Source organism: Chelonia mydas, chromosome 6, assembly GCF_015237465.2.
Source record: "Chelonia mydas isolate rCheMyd1 chromosome 6, rCheMyd1.pri.v2, whole genome shotgun sequence".
NCBI classification, from domain to species: Eukaryota; Metazoa; Chordata; order Testudines; family Cheloniidae; genus Chelonia; species Chelonia mydas.
The window spans coordinates 38,465,048-38,486,508 of record NC_051246.2 but is presented as its reverse complement, the minus strand read 5'-3'; the positions used below and the strand labels follow the sequence as shown (position 1 = coordinate 38,486,508).

Sequence of the window (21,461 nt, the reverse complement as noted above, 5' to 3'; positions counted from 1 at the left end):
TTATATAAAGATAGATGAATGATTTCTGCCAGGCATAGTTTGAGTTGCACCTATTTGCATCAGGCCTGAATTTGGTGCAAGGTATTTTTAATAGACTTTGCCAGTATGGAAGCCAGATTTACTTTAGAGCCAGTCAGGAAGTGCCTGCATTGTAAAAGATTCTTGCTCCGGATAATATTAATTACATAGACCAGGGGTAGGCAAATGTGCCAAAGGCGGCACGTGAGCTGATTTTCAGTGGCACTCGCGCTGCCCGGGTCCTGGCCACCTGTCCGGGGGGGGGGGTTCTGCATTTTAATTTAATTTTAAATGAAGCTTCTTAAACATTTTAAAAAACTTATTTACTTTACATACGACAATAGTTTAGTTATATATTAAAGACTTACAGAAAGAGACCTTCTAAAAATGTTAAAATGTTTTACTGGCACGCGAAACCTTAAATTAGAGTGAATAAATGAAGACTCGGCACACCACTTCTGAAAGGTTGCAGACCCCTGACAGAGACACTCTGTGATGCAAAGACCAGCCTGTGCTTCAGACTATAAAATCAGGTTCCTATAAAGCTATCCTTTTGATATACCATTGAAAGAGAATTCAGCATTTCCTAACATCATTTTAAAATCCTGATGTCAGCAGACAATGAAGAGACTTCAGGCATTTATGACTCAAGCAAGGCCTGTTGTTTAACCAAACAGATTGTCCGAGTTCTCTCTAAAGTTTATTTATAAGAAGTTTTGTTCTGTTATATTGAGCTGTATGTGAGAACATAATTTACAGTAAAATGTCTCATTTTACTTCCTGTCAGAAAGTGGCCATGGATTTGCATTTAGATCCCTCTCTAAAAATCTCCGTTGCATGATTTTAAAGGGATAAATTATTGAGCTCCACTTACAGGCTTTTTATGAAACTCATGTTTCATGGACTCCACAAAATTGTGTCACACCAGCCGAGGGTTAGCCATAAAAGTAACTGATAATAAAAGGAGGGGAGGGAGAAATTCTGCAAATGCTTTTAACAAAAAACATCAACTGAAATTTTAATGTCAATATAAAATAGATTGGCTGAGATTTCAAAAAGGTGAGCAGGAATTCTAATCTTCACAATGGAACAACAAGGCCAGACTTCAGAAATAGGCAGAAAAAGGAATACATTAATAAATAGGCCACAGTTGAATGTCAACAATAAGGTTGTTGCCTGGGCAACTTGCTACCTTATGCCAATTATTTCTGGATCTGAAAACTGCCTGAAAATTGAAAAGGACTGGAGAATTACAGTGGCATTCACTAAAATCCAGATCCAAAACTCATATAAGTCAATGGGACTCTTTCCATGGACCACAGTGGGATTTGAATGAGGCCCTAAGAATCTGAACTGTGTTTATAATACTATGGTACACATCCTCTTTAAACAGAGGATTTATGAAACGTCCATTGACATCAGAATCACTTTACACCAGTGTTGTTGATCCAGTGGAGAGATCAACTCTTGTGTTACTGTTCCTCACTAGAGTGGGCATGGCAGTGGAGAGACAGTTTTATACGAGCAAGAATTGCTTTTATGTCACTGATACGTTTTCTGTTTTTCTGACCCTTTTATGTGCACAGGATTCTGGAATTGACATTGGTGATATTTCTGAGAGGAAGGCCCTGAGGAAAAAACTGCAGTGCAAGACCTTTAGGTGGTATCTTGTCAGTGTGTATCCAGAAATGAGAATGTACTCAGACACGATCGCCTATGGGGTGGTAAGGATCCTGTTTACCTTGATCATAGAAAAAAGAATAATAGTGGAAGTAATTCATGCAGACACTGCGTAGTTCCAGATAAGAGCCAGATCAAACTGGGAGTCACTAGTTAAATTGGTGGACTGACTGGTTAGTTGAAAAAGACTGTTGTGCTACAATACTTCATGCCAATACATTCCTGTGTATTATCTTTTTTGCCTGTTCTTTTCACAGATTTTGTTAAAGTGAAAGATTTCTGGGGTATAATTTATTAGAAGCTACAGAGCTGTTGGCTGGAAATTATGGTGAATACATGTAGTTTGTGTGAATTCACTCAGTGCACTTAGTTTTTCACATATAAGCCCCTTAACATAATATCAAAATCATGTATATATCGGTTCATACAGACATGTATGCACCTAAGGATTATTATTATCATTGCATACTATTTACGTTACAGTAGCTCCAACAGGCCACAGTTGAAATCAGGGCCTGATTATGCTAGGCCAGTGTACTAAAACATAGTAAGAAACAGTACCTGCCCCAAAGAATTTACAACCTAAATGGAGAAAACAGACCATGAATAGTAGGGGAAATGAGCACAGAGAGGTAAAGTGATTTGCCCTTGGGCACAAAGCAGGTTAGTGACAGAACCAGAAGAAGAACCCCTATCCTGACTCCTAGTCCAGTGCCTCATCCATTATCCTGCACTGGGTTCTCTGAGTTCTGCAGTTTGTCAGCGTGGAGATCCGGTTGGATCTAGGTTTGCCAGGTGCCCGATTTTCAACCGGGCTGATCAGGCCATTAAAAGTCCTGTTCGCGGTGCTGTAGGGCTAAGACAGGCTAGTCCCTACCTGTACTGGCACCACGCTGCGCCCTGGAAGCAGCCAGCTCCTAGGTGGGGGGAGCACAGGGCTCTGCATGCTGCCCCCGCCCCGAGCACTGGCTCCACACTCCCACTGGCTGGGAGCCACAGCCAATGGGAGCTGGGGAGGGTGGTGCCTGTGGGCGAGCACAGAGGCTTCTGCCCCGCCCCCTCCCCCCACCTAGGAGCCGTACCTGCGCTGCTGACCCGGAGCTACATGAGGTAAGCCTGTGTCCCCAACCCCCTACCCCAGCCTTGAGCCCCCCCCCAACCCAGAGCCCCCTCCTGCATCCCAGCTTCACCCCAGAGCTCTTCCACACCCCAACCCCCTGCCTCAACCTGAAGCCCCCTCCTGCACTCTGAATCCCTTGGCCCCACCCCCCCAGCCTGGAGCTCCCTCCTGCACCCCAAACCCTTCATCCCCGGCCCCACCCCAGAGTTCGCACCCCCAGCCGGAGCCCTCACCCCCTCCTGCACCCCAGCTCCCTGCCCCAGCCCGGAGCCCCTTCCTGCATCTTGAACTCCTCATTTCTGGCTCCACCCTGGAGCCCACACCCCCAGTTAGAGTCCTCACCCCACCCCCCCCCCCTGCCCCAGCCCAGTGAAAGTGAGTGAGGGTGGGGGAGAACGAACCATCGTGGGAGGGAGAATGTCGTGAGGGGGTGGGGGGGCGCAGCTTGGGAAAGGGGCAGGACTAGGGTGTTCAGTTTTGTGCAATTAGAAAGTTGGCAACCCTAGTAGGATCCTGTAGGGCAGTAGCACATTTTAGCGAATAGAATGGCTCTGTACTTGAGAGGTATTTTATAATTATTTGACGGCTTTGGATGGTCAATTGAAATTATAGGGCTGGCTTTTCATGCAAGTCAAATAGACAAGAAGAACCCATCCAAAAAGTTATAAGGCAAATATGACAGGCCTCGATGTGAGGATATTGACTTCACTGGAATTGTGCTCAGTTATACTAGAACTGAATTTGGCCCAGATTCTTTTAAGGATAGATTAGACTTCCTAGTAAATGGGTTCATATTTCTCCTGCCAGGCATAGAAGCCTGGAGCATTTTTGATCACAGATATGAATAGGAAATGAGTGAAAAAGGAAACACACAGGTGGAATAACTGAGTTACTTGACACATCCTTCTTGGACTAATTCAACATTTATTTGACAGGCATAGATGAAAAGCACAGAACAGGCCTTCTAAGATTTTGACTCTCTTGAGCCTGTCTCAGCATCCACAGAAGGATGCTGGCAATACCAAATAAGCTTGGTATACAGCAAGAGTGAGTGTTCATACATCATACTGTTATGTGATGCAGAACCAAAGAGCCCAATATATAAGTCCTCAGGGCATCTCTGGTCAATACATATATATTATCAGTGTGCCACAACACGGGGCCTGATATAATCTATTGACCGCAGCATGTCAGTACATTAATGGCCTCATAATTTAGCTGGGAGCTGTAGTGGGAAGTCTTATTCCACTAACTGTGTACTCCTGAAAAATGCCTGAAAATAATGGACCATATGACAAAGCATTAGAGCATTAGAGAGAACTCTAGAGCTCTAGAGTTACAGAGGCTTGCAAGAGACACTGCAAGAGACACTGGAAATAAAAACACACTGTCACCTGATCTTCGTAGAGGGAGTGGTATTTGGTTCCCTCTTCTGTTCGTTCTTCATTTCTTCTTTTCCACTTGTTTGCTAAGCTTGTAATGAAGGAAGAAGTGCCATGGAAATGCAAATCAGCTGCTAATTTAGATTTTAAATATTGAAGTGCTTACCTGCTTGGATCACTGCTCTGCACTTACCAAAGATATCTGATTTTCTGGGATGGAGATTTTGTTGTCAGTAATGAAAAAAATTAACAAAAATGCTGCGTTATTACAAAAGGAAATTGGAATCAATACATTTTTTCATTATTTGATCAGCTGGAGACTCAGATGTTGCCAGTATCCACTGTAAGATTGTAATTTAGGCTATGTGTGCACTTGAAAACTAAGCAGTGTGTGATAGCACTGGATTACGTGCAGTTGGTCAGGTGTGCACGCTAACTATATGAAGTCTTTCTTGTGCTTTTGCCCAGCGTCCACACTAGTGTTGTTCTAAACCATCTCATCTGAAATATCCTCGAGTACCTATCTGACATCTCCCAGAGGCAGTGGATTCTGAGAGAATTCAAAAGGCCACCAGTCCACTAGTGTGCAGACTCATTGAACTGTTTCATCTAGTTCATATCCATGCTGGCACTAAAAAGGAGAGAAGGCCTGTAGCAGAAATGAGCATGGAAAGAGTGAAGTAAATCGAGAAGATGGCAGAGGTTTACTCATTCAAACAGCATAAGAAGCATAACAAGAATAGTGATGATCTTGAATCGAGAGAGGAAGGTGCAAGTAACCATAGTGACAATGGAATAAAATGGCAGCACTATGTCATTAATGTCAATAATAATAAAGGGAAGGATGGTTTTATAGTTAAGGCACTCAGGAAATCTGAATGTAATTCTCAGCTCAGCCACAGACTATCTGTGTGACACTGGGCAAGTCACTCATCTCTCTACGCTACAGTTTTCTATCTGTAACATGTGGATAATACTTCCTTTCTCCCACACTTACTGTATCTCTGTGAGCTTTTCAGGGTACAGACTGTCTCATTCTGTGTATGTGCACTGACTAGCACAATAGGGATCTGATCTCAGTTGAGGCCATTGCTGAAATGTTAATATTAATAGTGTCCCCTGAGCTGTCCCTGTTTTGGTGCAACTCTGCATCACACTAGCATTGGGCAGTATGCCCAATTTTGTCCAATGTGTCAGAACAACAGCGAAGTATTAGGTTTATTATGGTTAAGTAATTTAGATGGAAATGCTGTAGGTACATAAAATTACTCCATTGGAAATGTGTATAAAGTAAACTAAATGATAGATAAATATTTCACCTCATTGCTTTTCTATGTTCTGAGATGAATAGTTTGTCTATACAGGATATTGAGACTTTGGTTTCATAAGATATGTGCTCCTTCTAGGAGGGCCCCTTTGAGTCCCATGCATATAAATTACACATATAATCCTGTGGTACCTAAATTCTCACTTACTCATTTCATTCTCCATCCCAGAGGCTCAAGGTGATCAGAAGTCCTTCAGAATGTAAATTTCTTATGAGACTCCTTGCAGAGCCTTTCATATTTATTGGGAGGGAAAGCTCTTTCAGAAACTGAGTGATGTGCTCTTAGATAAATTGCTCAATAAATCCTTCATTCTTTGTAGCAATGTGGATTGTGAGTCAATGGAGCTATGCCAGTCTACGCCAGCTGAGGATCTGGCCCATTGATGCTGTTGGGACTGCTTGTGGGACAGGTACAGCATTAGTAATGGTATCAGAATCTGGCATTATGTTTTAGTCCATTTGGGACTGATGCTAAGTGGTCCTGGGCACTTTTAGGGAGTTTTGTGGGCCCTCAACTCCCATTGATATAATAGAAACTGAGTAAGAAGTTCAGGATTTAATCTACAAACAACAAGAGCATACAGCATATGTTTAATTCAGGGAAGAATTTGATCCAGCTGTTTTCTCTTCAAATGCACTCTTAACCTCACACAGACAAGTGTCTTTATTATGAATGTTTCCTTCTCTCAGGTAAATATGATTTTCTTGCAAAGAAATTGAAATGATTAAATATAGTCCATTCTAACACACATTTGGTTTCTTTTTCTCTCTGTCTATTCTAGCTGCAGAATTCCCTGAAAAGTGATTTGTGCCTTGATCAGGGGCCAGACACAGAAAATATTCCAATCATGTATATCTGCCATGGAATGACACCACAGGTTAGTATGAGTAATGATCTCATATATGGCTGCTGCTTTTAGTAGGCTGTGTAGGAGGAACCATATTGTAACCATCAATGTTTTTTTCCTGCTACAGTACCTCCTTAGGCTGTTTGTTAGAGATTTTATAGAAAATTGGAACATTACTTGTGCCATAATGTCGAGAATCACTTGTGTATTAATTAGTGCTTTGACAAGGAAGCTTATTTATTCATTTTGGAAGACTATAAGCAACAAGAGGCATGAATTAGTGCTACATTTAGCAGGAATTGTTGGCATAAGCTTTTGTTATTTATCTCTTTTAACTGTGTCTCTGATATGAATGCAACAGTAAGCTCTAAAGAGGATATAATTGTATTTATAGCAAAATTTTCTGTTTTGGGCTGCTGTATTTACTGTCTTTCTTCTGGGAATTTGAAAGGTACAGCACCCTACTTCAAAGTGCATTACAGACATGTACAAAAAATAAATTAATACCTGCAAAAGCCCTTTATTCCAGGCCCTTTTTACATTCCCTAACACATGCTCATTTTGTTCAGAATGGGTCAGACTCAAATTATCAAAGCCCGTGCATTTACTTAAACAGCTGAATTTAATAATTGACAAATAAGAGTTTGAACATATAGCCTCTTCTTGAGTGACTAACAATCTGGACACATGTAAAAGCATTCTCATGCAACTACTTAAACTACCACCTGCGTGGTCCAGAACTTGCCTGTCAGAGACAGACCGTGCAAAGTAGTTGATATTGGAAGATCACTTAAACAAAAATTGATAGAAGAAAAATAGTCATATTTTGATTACATGTTGTAGAGCAAAATACCCCTGCATTTTAGAATACATGAGGGTGATTGAAAGCATTTACTCCCTTCCTTTGCTAGTGCCTAGTAATAATCAGCAGAAAATTTTGCTCTGGTTGTTTTTATGCAAGCATTGTACAAAAGGACCTTGATACTCTTCATTTATATAAATGTGTGGGATGTGGTGTTGTTCATAGAACCATCAATTACTTGATTTGATTACACAGCAAAGGAGGATCATAACACTAGCTAGCTAAGACATAAACAAGTGCACATTGAAAAGGTAACATTGATCTTCCATCTATGGGTAACTTAGTTGGAAACTTAAACCTGATGAAATTGTTGGTGTTGGTTATATAATACCTTGCAAAGTTATGTGTTCTGCATTTTCAGCTCTGCACTGATTTCCTTTACTGAGAGCTTTTAATATTGATCACTAGAGGGATCCTGCTTGAGTAAATTATGAATGATGAAGAGAAAAATATCAGAGAGTCCCATTTATCACATGCATCCACTGCATAGACTGCGGCTTATTTTTCACATAAGTATGCTGATAACTAGTGTGTTGCCTCCAGGAGCTTTTTAAGCTGGTCCTCATTGTTAGCTAAGTAACTACCTACCTCTGATGTAAATCACAAGTTATTCTTCACCTTCTGGGAAGGTGCAATAATTCTCTTCTGGCATATCATCTTGATAACAGTCTACATACACTGTTGTAAATTAAAATTGGAAATTTTAATTATAGTTAAGTGGCAAAAAAAAAGCCCCCTTAGTTAGCACCGTTCAGCATTCACTGTGAACTATTTTTGAATGTCAGTCAAAGCTCTGCATAAATGCGGTACGGGTAACAAAAATATGGGGATGGGGGAGAGAGAAAGAAGAACCCTCTTGATGGGAGCATGCTCCTTTCATAATTACAGTGGTGTTTGCATCTCCTCACCCATTAACATGATTTCAGGGTTTTTTTTTAAAGCTATGATACTATCTGACTCTGCCTGGGATTAGAAAATGCGTGAGATCTCTCTTTAAAGAGGAACTTGCTGTTTCCCCATTAAGGGACATGTACTTGACCAAATTGTGTGCCACTACAGTAGCACAAAGGACCCATACATTTTACTGAATAGGCATCTGGAAGATTTCCTCTGTGTAGAGGGAATCCTCATCTTTATGGCATAGACCCAAGCCTCTTCCCAGCATCTGGCACAGAGGGAGTGGTTGGTTCAAGGTCCCTTTGTGTAGTCTGGCAGCTCACACCTGTGGCCATGGACCTAACACTTTGTGTTAAGTTTGTTGAAGAAGAAAAAAATAGTTGGAAAGCAGTAACACTGTTTAATGAGGAATACTGGCCCAGTCCTGAACCCCCAACTCATGTGAGCAGTCCCAGTGAGACTAGTCAGTGGGACTCATAGCAGGGGCCAGGACTGCTGGTGTGAGCAGGCGTTGCAATATGAGGCCTTGTGCTAGAAAAATCCCATACGCCTCATGTCCGAGGTTCATTCGTTTCTTAGGCTACGTCTACACCGCGAGCATGGGTAGTGGCAACAGAAGCATGGCTTGAGCGTGCTGAATACTCAGTGCAGCTAAGCCATGACTCTGCTGCCATGGCCTGTGTTACTGCAGCTACCCTGCTGTTTATACTCACGCAAGGTCTGCATACACAAGCAGGGGAATCACACCCCTAGCTCATAGTGTAGATGCAGACTGACAGGAGTTTTGGCTCTTCCAAGACCATTCTAATATTAGGGAGAGGAGGTAATGTGCAGGAAACTGTGTGGTTTAAACAATGTTCTACCCTGGTCCGTGATGCAATTTTTACAACTTCCTTAATCCTTTCCCTCTCTTAGAAATTGGTTTCTTCCTTCTTAAACCAGTATAAAGTGCTCACTGGAGATAATCTTTCATTTTCCTTATAGGACCCTATGCATTTCAAAGTGCACCGATATGCTGACTAGAGAGTTTCTTATAGCTGATTACCACAAGGCCAGTGCATGTATCCTACAAGGAGAAGAGTCACAGTAAAATAAATAAATAAAATGTGCATAAGCACACTCCAGAAAAATCATTATAGGGTAATAGCATAAGATGCACCGGACCAAGAGAAGAATTCAGGGCTTGTCATGCATTTCAGTACTTTGGTTTTCACACAGCATTCATATATTTGATAGATTTAATTGCAAATAAGTCAGGGGTAGAATGCATTTTAATAAAGGATGTGTTTGTGGACTTAAATAAAACCCTTAGAAATATGTATAAGGATGAATTCATACAATCATAAAAAACAAGTTAAAAATGGAAAAGACCCATTAGGTCATTAGCCCATCTGCTTGACAATTCAGGATTTTTCCCTAAGCTACTAGTATTTGTTCCTAATATTTTCTCCATTCTAGTTTTAAATATTCCAGGCCAAAGAGCTTCCTCTATTTCCCTCGGGGGACTATTCTACCTGTCAGGAAGTTTTCCCTGATATGCAGCCTAAATTTTCCTTTCTTCTCATTACTTCTAGCTATAGCCTCTTTTTCCATCATGAATAATTTCTTGCTCTGTGCTAACCCTTTTCAAATAATTGAAGAGTCTGATCTGGTTCCCCTTTTACTCATCGCTTAGTCAAGCTATTTGGCACCAGCTCTTGAAATTGCATAGCTGTGGAATGTGTAAATGGCTACTCTTTTCTTTTAGCATGATTCACACACATGGGATGATTACACTCTTTGAAAAGGGAATTGTGAAGTTAAAATATAAGAGTGCATAGCACTGTTTTGTGGCCAGTGGCAAGTATGTCAAACATCCCTTTGTAATTAATAATGCTTTCAAAAGTCCCAAAGAACTGCTCTCAGACTGCATAATGGAATAACCAGAGATTGTCTCACTGCACAGAACAACAGCTGTTTTTAAGAGGCATTAGAATGAATAATGAGTGAGCCTAAAATGTTTGAGGTTAACCAAACTTTCACCAACTCCCTTCACATGATTGCTGTACTACTTATAAAGAATTAATATGTATTATTAGCCCTTCCATACAAGAATCTCAGAGTACTTGAATGAATGAATAACTATGCCTGTGTATATTATTGTCACCATTATACAGATAGGAAAACTGAGGCACAATTTTTCTGTGGTCACACAGTGAGGCAGTGGTGGAATGGAGAATAGAATCCAGAGAATCTTGACTCTTAGTCCCCTGTTCTGTCCACTAACAAGAGCTACCAGGCCAACATGACCATCTCCACCCAGTTTCTACTACGTGTGACCCATATCTTGTCTTCTATTATTCAGCCTTTGCAACTGGCCAATTTGTCATTTGTCCCAGCTTCTAGCTCTCTCCATCCCACCAGGACTCCTAGTCTTTGCTTCCTGTCTTTATTTTCAGCTTAGTATTTTGAGGCCAAATTCCCTTTGGTGTAAATTGCTATAGCTCCATTAAGTTCAACAGAACTGCACTAATTTGCAGCAGCAGAGAATTTGGCTCATAATTGTTTTGTAAAATAGAAACAATGGAGAAAAGGAGAAAAATGCACACTTACATATGCAGACCAGGATACGTTACAATGAAGAAAGGTGAAAATTGGCTTTTTACCTACATATGTGATTTAAATGCACGTTTAAAGTTGTCATAAACTTTGCGAGTGGTTATGGGAGTTGGTGTGTACTTTACACAGCACAAAATACTCAGTAACTTCTTATTCTTTTCAATCAATGTAATTATTCATTGGACTCCAGATGAAAATGTTCCTTTCTGTTATGTTTGGAAGCATAAATCCTACCCAGTTTGTTCTTCCTAACAATGGAATGTATCCAGAGGCAAAGAATTTCTTCAGCTTTGTAAAATAATTTTGTGGCTATTATCCAAGTATCTATAAATATTTATGTTCCCACCAATTTGCTCCTTTGAATATTAATAAAGGCATAGTCCTAGTTAGACTCCTCCAATTCTACGTTCATTTTTTCTACACCATGGGGCTTCATAAGTTCCCAGAATGCGGGATGAAGTAAAGGCACCAAGATGCAGCAGAGAAACAACTGTATGCTGCAATGCATCTTGAATGGAAGGAGGATTTAGAAGCCAGAGATGAGGGAGACTGAGGCAAGGAGGAATGAGAGAAAGCTGACCAGTCAAACAGAAGAGAGAAAGATGCTAGTTGGGGGCCACACTATATTTTAAAATCCATAGGAGCGAGTTTCAGAGGTTGGGTCTACAGAGTTGGGCTCGCAGGGCTCGTGCTTTGGCTCCAAAAGCAGCAATGTAAAACATTGCAGCTCAGACTGGCATTCTGGCCCTGAAGTCCAGGGGGAGGGAGGGTAGGCTTCAGAGCCCAAGCTCCAGCCCCAGTTGCATTATCTACCCAGCTGTTTTTTAGCACCATGGCATGAGCTCCGCAAGCCAATTCTGTAGACCTGAGCTCTGAGATGCATTGCAGTGGGTTTAAAATAGAGTGTAGATACACAGTAAAGGGCTAGATCCTCAGCTGGAGTAAATTGGTGTGGCTCTATTCTAGCCCAAAGAGTTTGATAGAAGAAGTAGAACTAACTTGATCACTTCACTGCTCCTTGATCCTGCCTACGCTACACCATGACAGGGTGTCAGGATTGGATGGATGTCACTTCCAGAGAGAGGAGTAAACAAGGAATAGAAATAAAAAAGAAAAATAGTGAGTGAAAATCCTCGGCAATAAGGGGATGGTTTGTTTTCTTCTTAGTCCCTGCCCTCCACTTCCATCCCACCAGAACAGGAAGGGCTGACAAGGATTTTAAACATCTTGGTTTAACATTCACAGTTAGCCCCTCATTGGGGCTTTTCAATATTAACATGTGTTAGAAGTTAATTTAAAATAAAACAATGGTCATTATGCAGGAATTGTGTGTCTGCATGGAGGTGTTCTGGAAGGCATTCTACCTGGAACTTGTGCTGACTACATTAGAGCTGGTCAAACAATGAAAATGATTTCACTCACAATTTTGTAGAAGTTTTAGATTTTTCAATGAAAAAAAATTCATTTTGTTTCAAATTACATTTTGGTTTTTTGAAAAATGAAAATTTGAGTTAAAAATGCAGTGAACATTTTCATTTTGTTTCCTTTAGAATTTTTTAAAATAAAAAAAATCTAAAGCTTCATTGAAATCGTATCTGTTTTCATTAAATATTTTGATGGAAAATGTTTTGGGTCTAAATATTTTAAACTGCTCTATCTAAGTCACTTCCAAGTCATCAAGAATGAAGTGCTTACCTCCATTGCACCCACTGCTAGCTCTGTATGCAACTTGTTCCTGCCAGCACTATTACACAACCTGGGAGAAAGGTCTGCTTTAAGTGAACTAGTATACGCTCTTAAAGAAAGGTCTGGGTTTGGTTTCATTTGGAGGAAAGACTGAAGTTTAAGACCATGCTTCTTCGTAAGAATCAATAAGCTGACCCACTGGATAGAATTAGAGATGGGCCCTAGCAGCAATATTCAGATCCCAATTTTAAACTTCTGGCTTTTCGCATCCAGGATTTTGGTTTGACCTATTCTAGAGATAGGCTCAGTTGAAAAATTGGAATCTAGATCTTACGTTCTTCTGTTCTGATTATGCTCTTTTTTTCTACCTTGACCCCCCCAGTGGGTGATTGGATGTGGCACTTTGTTTTGGGCTCATCTCTAAAACACTCAGATCCTTTCAAGAGTCGTGATATCATATAGCGAGTGCAGCAAATGAATGTTCCGCCAACCAAGCAATTCATGGATAACCATTTGTAATGAGGTCAGGGGAACAATACAGGAACAATTAATTATGAATCTGTTAGTTTTCTTTTCCAAGTGTAACTTCTAGAATGGCTATTGCCAAGCTCTTTTTGGATACTGTTGAAAATATTCTCATCTCCGTAAATTGTCGCTTCCAAGCAGTATAAATCCTTAAGTAGCTCATCCTCTCCAGGTCCTGTTGTTGCATACCAGTTTACATGGATTGAGGGGACCATTTTATACATTACTAATACATGAATTGTAATTGTGTCCTTCATTTCAGTTCAGACCTTTCATGGTACCTTTCAGTTAGTATCAAAATGTGGAAATATTAAGCTAAGCTGAACACACAACTCATTTTCACTGGGATTCTTTCCTTTGCTGCCCACAGAATGTTAGGGTATTGCTGTCAGGGCAAGTTTTAGAGGCAGAGAATTATTAATATTTAAGAAAAGCCTATAGCTTTGATGGTTTAGATCCCTGGCTGACTTATAGAAGAACATGCATTCCTTTCTCCTCTATCTGAAAAATTACTGAGTGCCTGTAAATTTCATTAGCACAAGGGCAGTGAAGAGCTCCTTGTGGGAAACAGCACTGATGTATATTTTTAGAAATCATGAGGTCTCTTGTAGTTCACAAATAGGACCAAGTTCCTAACACAACACTTGGCTTCAAGACAAAACCTGTAAGCATTACAAACCTACATCATGTGAGGAATTTTCCTAACAGAGGGCCTGCTTCTGCTACCTCTGAAGTTAATACTTGTTTGGCCACTGATTTCAGTGGGAGTAAAACGAGATTGAAGAACATATGGAAACCTGCAGATCTGTATTAAAGACTAACCTTCAAATGTTCAGTATTGAAGTATCACCTCCCTATGGATGAGACATGCCTAGTGAAGCCTCTCACAAAGAATTTTCTAAGGAATTATATAAGGCACAACAGCTGGATTCATAGCTGTCAGTCACCTGTGAACTAAGAGCTGATGTTTATGAAAGGAGTTGACTTGTTTTCAAGGAAAATGATAAATATTTTTGTCATTTGCACATATGAGTGATTGGTTACACACAGACCCTATGCAATATCCTCTCTCTTGAACATGGTGTTACACATTGTTTTGAAAAAATAAGCACAGCCCAACTTTTTAATTGTGAGAATTCTGCCCAAAAGAATGTGCAGAAGACAGAGCAACTTTATAACAACGGTCAGTGCCACATTGCTGTGAAATGAGTTTCAAATTGTAAATTGAAATGTGTGTGTGACTGGCTCCATGCTCTTAAGAGATGTCAAAACCTAGAGAGTGAGTTTCTTGAGTTTGCTGTTGGAAAATATATGATTTATTACTATTTTTATTTTATTTATGAAGTTACATAGTTCCCTCAATATACCGACTGCTTTACAGTACTAAAAAATTAACCAGTCCCTGTTCCAAAGAACATCTGGTTTCAAGGCACAATGAGTACTAAAACATTATAATACAGAGAAAGCAAAGGCTGCTGCGTGGCCGTTATAGTTGGAATGCTTCATGGAATGAAAAAGATTTTAGCAACTTATTAAAGAGGACAGGAAGAGAGTTTGGCACAGGCATTGACTGGGAGGCTGCTCCAAGTGCATGCAAGTTCTTTGATGCAAGGACTGTTTCTTACTATGGGTTTTTTAACAGTGCCTAACAAAATAGGCAATAATATAAATAACAACAACAATAGGTATGATGCCAAATCCTCAGCTGGTAAAAATCAGCTTAGCTCCATGGACTTCAAAGGACCAATGCAGAGTTACAGCAGCTAAGGATCCAGTCCCTAGATTCTGGAGTAGACAAAGAAGAAAAAGAACACTGATAGGAGAGAAGCATGAGCCAAGTATAGGGAGCAGGTGGGTGTACATTGTAGGCAGAAATTAATTTTAAATCACTGTAGGCTCTGCACTGTAGCTGTCAAGCTGGGAAAAAAAGAAGGTAAAATCTCTGCAAAAGCTTTTACTGAATCGAGCCTTAAAATAGCAAGTAGCTAAAATAATATGATTAATTCATTATGCCATCAGGTTTTGGTATCTTATTATGATCCCATATAACATTTCTTAATTATCCAGTGTGAGGAAGGGCATGCAGTTTCGTAATTATGGTTAATTTAAATAGTTTCTCTTTTACTGTGACTTTGAGTTCTTTGTTTATATATTCATTTTATCTGAGCAAATTCCCAGGTTGGGGGGAGGGTGGAGTAGTTTGGAGGGCATATCTGGATAACTTTTTGATTCATTATAATAAATATATAACAAATGAAAGAAAGGGAAGTTGACATTAATGAATATAAATCTGAAGTTAGGAATTGTAGAATATTCATAAGGGAAGCAGAGACACACAAGGAGAAATTTATGGCCCGCTGAATTAAGTACAATAAGAAGGAGTTTTTAAAATGTATTAGGAATAAAAAGAATCCTGACAATGGTACTGGACCATTACTAGATAGAAATAGTAAAATTATCACTAGTAATGCAGAAAAGACAGAAGTGTTCAATCAATATTTCTGTTCTGCATTTGTGGGTAAAACAGATGATATAGTTTCAGCATGTGGTGATGAAAACACTCTTTCCATTCCACTGGTATCTCTGGAGGATGTTAAGCAACTAAAGTTAGATATTTTCAAATCAGCATGGCTAGATAACTTGCATCCAGGAGTTTTAAAAGAACTGGCTAAGGAGCTAGCTGGACTGTTACTGTTTACTTTCAATAAGTTTTGGAGCACTAGGGGAAGTTCCAGAGGACAGAAAGAAGGCCAATATTATGCCAGTTTTTAAAAGGGTAAATGAGATGACCTGAGTAATTATAGGCCTGTCATCCTTACGTGGATCCTAGGCAAGATAATGGGATGACTGATACAAGACTTAATTAATCAAGAAATAAAGGCAAATCAACATGGATTTATGGAAAATAAATCCTGACAAGCTAACATTATATATTATTTAAATGAGATTACAAGTTTGGTTGATAAAGGTAATAGTGCTGACGTAATATAGTTAGACTTCTCTAAGGTACTTGACTTAGTACCAGATGATATTTTGGTGAAAAAAATAGAATGATATAAAATTAACATGGCACACAGTAAATGGATTAAAAACTGGCTAACTGATAGGTCACAGAATTTAATTGTAAATGGGGAATCATCATCAAGTGAATGTCTCTCCAATGGGGTAAGTTCTTGGTCTTATGCTATTTAACATTCTTATCCATGACCTAGAAGAAGACATAAAATCATCACTGATAAAGGTTGCAGATGACACGAAAATTGAGAGTGGTAAATAATGAAGAGGACAGGTCACTGATACAGAGAGATCTGGAATGCTTGGTAAACTGTGTGCAAGCAAACTGTGTTTTTTAATATGTCCAAATGTAAATGTATACATCTGGGAGCAAAGAACTTAGGCCATACTTATAGAATGGGAGATTCCATCCTGGGAAGCGGTGACTTTGAAAAAGAACTAGGGGTTGTGATGGATAATCAGCTGAATGTGAGCTCCTCGTGCAACACTGTGGCCAAAAGAGGTAATGTGATCGTGGGATGCATAAACGGGAATCTTAAGAGGTTATTTTACTTCTGTATATGGTACTGGTGCGACTGCTGCTAGAATATGTTGTCCAGTTCTGGTGGCCACAATTCAAGAAGGATGTTGATAAATTGGAGAGGGTTCAGAGAAGAGCTATGAGAATAAATAAAGGATTAGAAAACATTTCTTATAGTGATAGGCTCAAAGAGCTCAGTCTGTTTGGAGTGAGTTGATTACAGTCTATAATTATCTACATGGGGAACAAATATTTACTATTGGGCTTTTCAATCTAGCAGAGGAAGTTATAACAGGATCCAATGGCTGGAAGTTGAAGCTAGACAACTTTAGACTGGAAATAAGGCATAAAAATTTAACAGTGCATGTAATTAACCACTGGAACTACTTATCAAGGGTCCTGATAGGTTTTCCATCACTGACAACTTTTAAATCAGGATTGGATATTTTTCTAAAAGATATGCTCTAGGAATAATTTTGGGGGAAGTTCTTTGGCCTGTGTTATGCAGTAGGCAAGACTAGCATCTAGGTAATATATTCAGATGTAAAGACATCTGAACTAGACCTTGTAGTAGATCAACATGGAAAAGACTATAATCATCATGTGTTTGATCTCACATAGTGTGTAACTTCGCTGCAACATTTTTTGAAGCTGTTTTCTTCTTTAAACTTGATTTTATAACAAAAACAAATTGAGCCTTGTGCTGAAGTCCATACTGTAACTCAGGCAAAGACCTCAGTGACCAGGTGAGGACTGCAAGATTATTGATCCTACTCGGGCCAAGTGAGCTCTCTGGAATTTCTTCCCAGGGGATTGGCTGGATTCAAGACATTTAATGTTGTTGTTTATTTCCACTGGTTCTCAAATAAATGTACCCAGCATGAGGTTTTTGGGTGTGTCTCTGGTGGGTGTGTCCACTTCACCTCAACCCCAGTGTGACATTACATCCCATATTCTTCATAGAAATATGGTTATGATATGAATATGGCATAACTAAGATATACTTTATGCAAGGTGGCTCATATAAGATATCATTGGAAAGGTTCTGATTTACTGAATGTGATTATCCAATTTGTATGCATGTATCATTTCTGTATCTGAAGTTAGGAATATTGACTATGTAACGATTACAACTGTGTGTGTACTTGGGGAAACGCCAACCAGACAGTAAGCAATCAGCCTTAATGGGCCATTAGAAAAAGACAATGAGTCTTTGAAGATGTGGATCTCCCATCTGCCTGGAGTTCCTTCCTCTGGACATTACAAATAAACCTGGTTTCATAGTTGCTTTGACACTGCAAGGTCAGGTTTTAAGATCACCTGTTACAAAATACCGCCTTGGACACTGGTACTTTTCCTCTGTAGGGGGATGGGGATCAAACAAAGGTTTCCCGCCTTAGGTAAATTCTTTTTAAGGGGGAGGGGGTTAATCTGGACTCTCCTCCATTGCCTACCCAAGAAGAAAGTACCTGAGGGGAAAGGCAGGGGTGAGTCCAGAGTGAGACAGAGGTCCTGTCTATAAGAAGAAATAACTGGAACTCTAAGCCACAGAAACTCAGCAACTTGCCTAAAACAACGTTTAGGGTGAGAAATTAATTCTTGAAACCAGTCTCTTTAAGATTTTAAGCTTAGTGTGAATGTTTTGTTTTATTCGCTTAGTAATCTGCTTTTTTCTGTTTGCTGTCCCTTATAATCACTTAAAATCTGCCTTTTATAATTAATAAATTTGTTCTGTTTATTATTAAACCCAGTTTGTGCAATTTCTAATGGGGGGAGGAGGGACAAGAAGTTGTGCATATCTCTCTTCACATTGAGGGAGAGGGCAAATTCTTATGAGCTTGTGCTGTGCAGATCTTTCTGTAAAGCACAAGACAATATACCTTTGGGTCTGCACTCCAAGGGAGGTGGGCACCTGAGTGCTGGGGCAAGTCCCTTAAGATGAGTCTTCCAGAGCTGACCTCCTTGTCTGTGTCTTTCTGCAGCTGGGTGTGGTCCTACCTGTGTGTGTGCACTAGAGGAGGTTTAAGAGCCTGGTTCAGCAAGGCAGGGTAAAGGAGTGCTAGGCTGGTGGAACAGGTGGGCTCAGTGGTATCCCAGTACATCAGGTGGCACCTTAAAGGGGGGCAGCCCGTCACACCCAGTGCTCACCTCTCATAATGCAAGGTGCCAAATCACATCAACCTTGTTTGGGCAATTTGCCCCTAAAAATATGTCAGTGCTGCTCCTCACTCAGCCACAGGAGTTGATGGGGAATGACATGAAGCACATCTCTCTGGGGGCTGCATGTGCTTCCTCTGGTGTTGTTTTGGAGCTGGTCTTTTTGAACAAAGGTTTTTTAGCTTCTTAGGTATATATGATGGAGCCAAAAATAATATCCATTGTCCACAGCATATATTGACATGGGAGTGAGAAGCTAGGGGCTTTGAATGGAACTTGTGACTTCCTAGTAGTAGGGCTAAGTGCTATCTTGCCTCCAGTTTGTTTTAGGAACTGTATCAAACATGGGAGTAAGATATTATTATTTCACAGTGTAAAGGGACTTCAACTCAAAAAAGCATAAACAAAGAACCCTTCTCCTAGCTTCTGACATGATATTAGAGCAGGTCATTTTCTCTGTTCCGCTCCACCGAGAACATAGGCTATAAAACTGCATTATTCTGGATCAGAAGAACTCTATTCAACCCTCAGTTCTGAAATAATTGAATGGAAACTATTTGTTTGTTTTTTTCCGAGTTTGAAAATATGTGGAGGTGTGATATTATGCATGCCTGTGACAGCAGAAGAACTGATCATTTTGAACGAAAACTCAGTTACTAGTGAGATAAAATTGTTGAAAAACAGTAATTTCTTCTTCGAGAGGGACATTGATTTTCTCATTTGGGGATGTACAATATTTATGTGTTATTTATTTCAACAGACTCCAATTTATTTCCTTTAGAAGACAGTTCTGCTGCAGAACTTCCACTTAGTTTAGTGAATAGATTTAGTTAAGTGAATAGATCATGAATTTTAAAACACACTTAAAATTTGCCTATATGTCTAAGTAATCTCTATTCTTTTCTATTATACTGGATTATTATTGAAGGTGATATAGAGTGGTGGAGATAGAAAATACCATCACAGTCTATTTGCTGCAACCAATCACCTGACAAAGGCTATATTAGGAGTCCTGACGTTCAGGTTCCAGGAGCTAACATGAAGCTTAAGAGCAAGAATTCAAAGGTTGGTTTTCTCAGAAGTGCTGTCAATGTTTAGGACCAGAAGGAGGCAGATTAGGAACTTGAATGCAGTGCTGAAAACTTGAGGCAAATAAGGGCTTGTCTCCACTGCCACTTACAGCACTGAAACTTTCCTCAGGGGTGTGATAAAACACCACCCTGAGCGATGCAAGTTTCGGTGCTATAAAATGGCAGCGTAGACAGTGCACCAGTGCTGGGAGCCGCAATCCCAGTACCGGGAGCTACTCCCCTTGTGGAGGTGGGTTTTTTACAATGCTAGGAGAGCTCTCTCCCTGTGGTGGAGGCGCAACTAAACAGCCACATTAAAGTGCTGCCATGACAGCACTTTAACGTCGGCTGTGTAAACATACACTAAGAGTGTATTTTAGGAAGCTTTAAGGTCTACTTCAGGAACATATAGGTGCTAAACGGATGGGCAAGTAATTGCCTCCCTTTTTATAGATATGGAAACTAGAGCAGAGAGATAAGAAGTGACTTGGCCAAGGTCACACAGAATGTCTGTTAAAAAGAGCCAGGAACAAAACATTAGTTTCGTGGCTCCCCATAATGTATCAGACCCCCAAGATCGACCTTTCTTCTAAAAGGAAGGGAGACGTAGGTATAAGGAGAAAAGGCTAGAGGGGATGGTTTAAGCCAGTAGCAATACTTAATTGTCTACACTATGAGAAACTGCTGTAATGTCACATCTGTCTTAAGAAGCGATTGGAAGAAAAACTGGAATATATATATAGTGCCAGGGTCGGGCCAGATGGCTACAGGAGAGTGATAGAATGCAGATAGATTAGCCTCAGGTTAAGTAGGTCCCTTTTCCCTGGGTAAGGTAACAGGGAAGGTTCCAGAACAATCAGGAACTTTCTCGGAACAATTAAGGCAGACAGACTGATTAGAACACCTGCAGCCAATCAAGAAGCTGTGAGAATCAATTAAGGCAGGCTAATCAGGGCACCTGGGTTTAAAAAGGAGCTCACTTCAGTTTGTGGTGCACGTGTGGGAGCAAGAGGCACTAGGAGCTGAGAGTGAGAATGCGTACTGCTGGAAAACTGAGGAGTACAAGCGTTATCAGACACCAGGAGGAAGGTCCTATGGTGAGGATAAAGAAGGTGTTGGGAGGAGGCCATGGGGAAGTAGCCCAGGGAGTTGTAGCTGTCACACAGCTGTTCCAGGAGGCACTCTAGACAGCTGCATTCCACAGGGCCCTGGGCTGGAACCCGGAGTAGAGGGCGGGCCCGGGTTCCCCCCAAATCCTCCCAACTCCTGGTCCAGACACAGGAGGAGTTGACCTGGACTGTGGGTTCACAAAAACGGCCAAACTGAGGGCTGCCGTGAATCTCCGAGCTGAGCAAATCCTCCAATAAGCGCAAGACCCACCAAGGTAGAGGAGGAACTTTGTCATAATATATATATAAAAATAAAATAACGACCTTACTAATTGGGAAAATATTGCAAATTCTGATCAGAATTAACAGTATAGGGCACTTAGGAAAAGATATTGTTTGATTTAAAGGTTTTCAGTGAGAAAGATTTTGCCTACTAAAGCAGATTTTTCGTAAAAATAATAGAAACTTGAAATGGGAGAGAGAATGGTAAAGGAAGCAAACTATCTGAGCAAATAAAGAAGTACCTTGGAGACCATAGACAGAGAATTCCAGTGAGTGAAAACAATTCGGGAAAAATCCTTTGGGCAAATGGCACTTTTGTTGTCCAGCTTAAAAGTCTGTGAAGTGTTATATAACAAGCAGGCCTG

The 21,461-nt window shown here is 40.3% G+C and overlaps 1 protein-coding gene across 3 annotated transcripts in view; it reads left to right on the top strand.

Moving 5' to 3' along the window:
- GALNT18 (polypeptide N-acetylgalactosaminyltransferase 18) overlaps positions 1–21,461 on the top strand; it is a 369,675-nt gene that overhangs the window by 284,259 nt on the left and 63,955 nt on the right. For 2 of the 3 annotated variants that reach the window (XM_037899815.2, XM_037899817.2), the window contains exons 8-9: positions 1,605–1,742; positions 6,310–6,405. In XM_037899815.2, the coding sequence (XP_037755743.1) occupies positions 1,605–1,742; positions 6,310–6,405 (234 nt within the window). Of the gene's footprint in view, positions 1–1,604; positions 1,743–6,309; positions 6,406–9,118; positions 16,466–21,461 lie in introns of those variants that run through there. The other variant, XM_043548940.1, reaches the window with a different exon arrangement.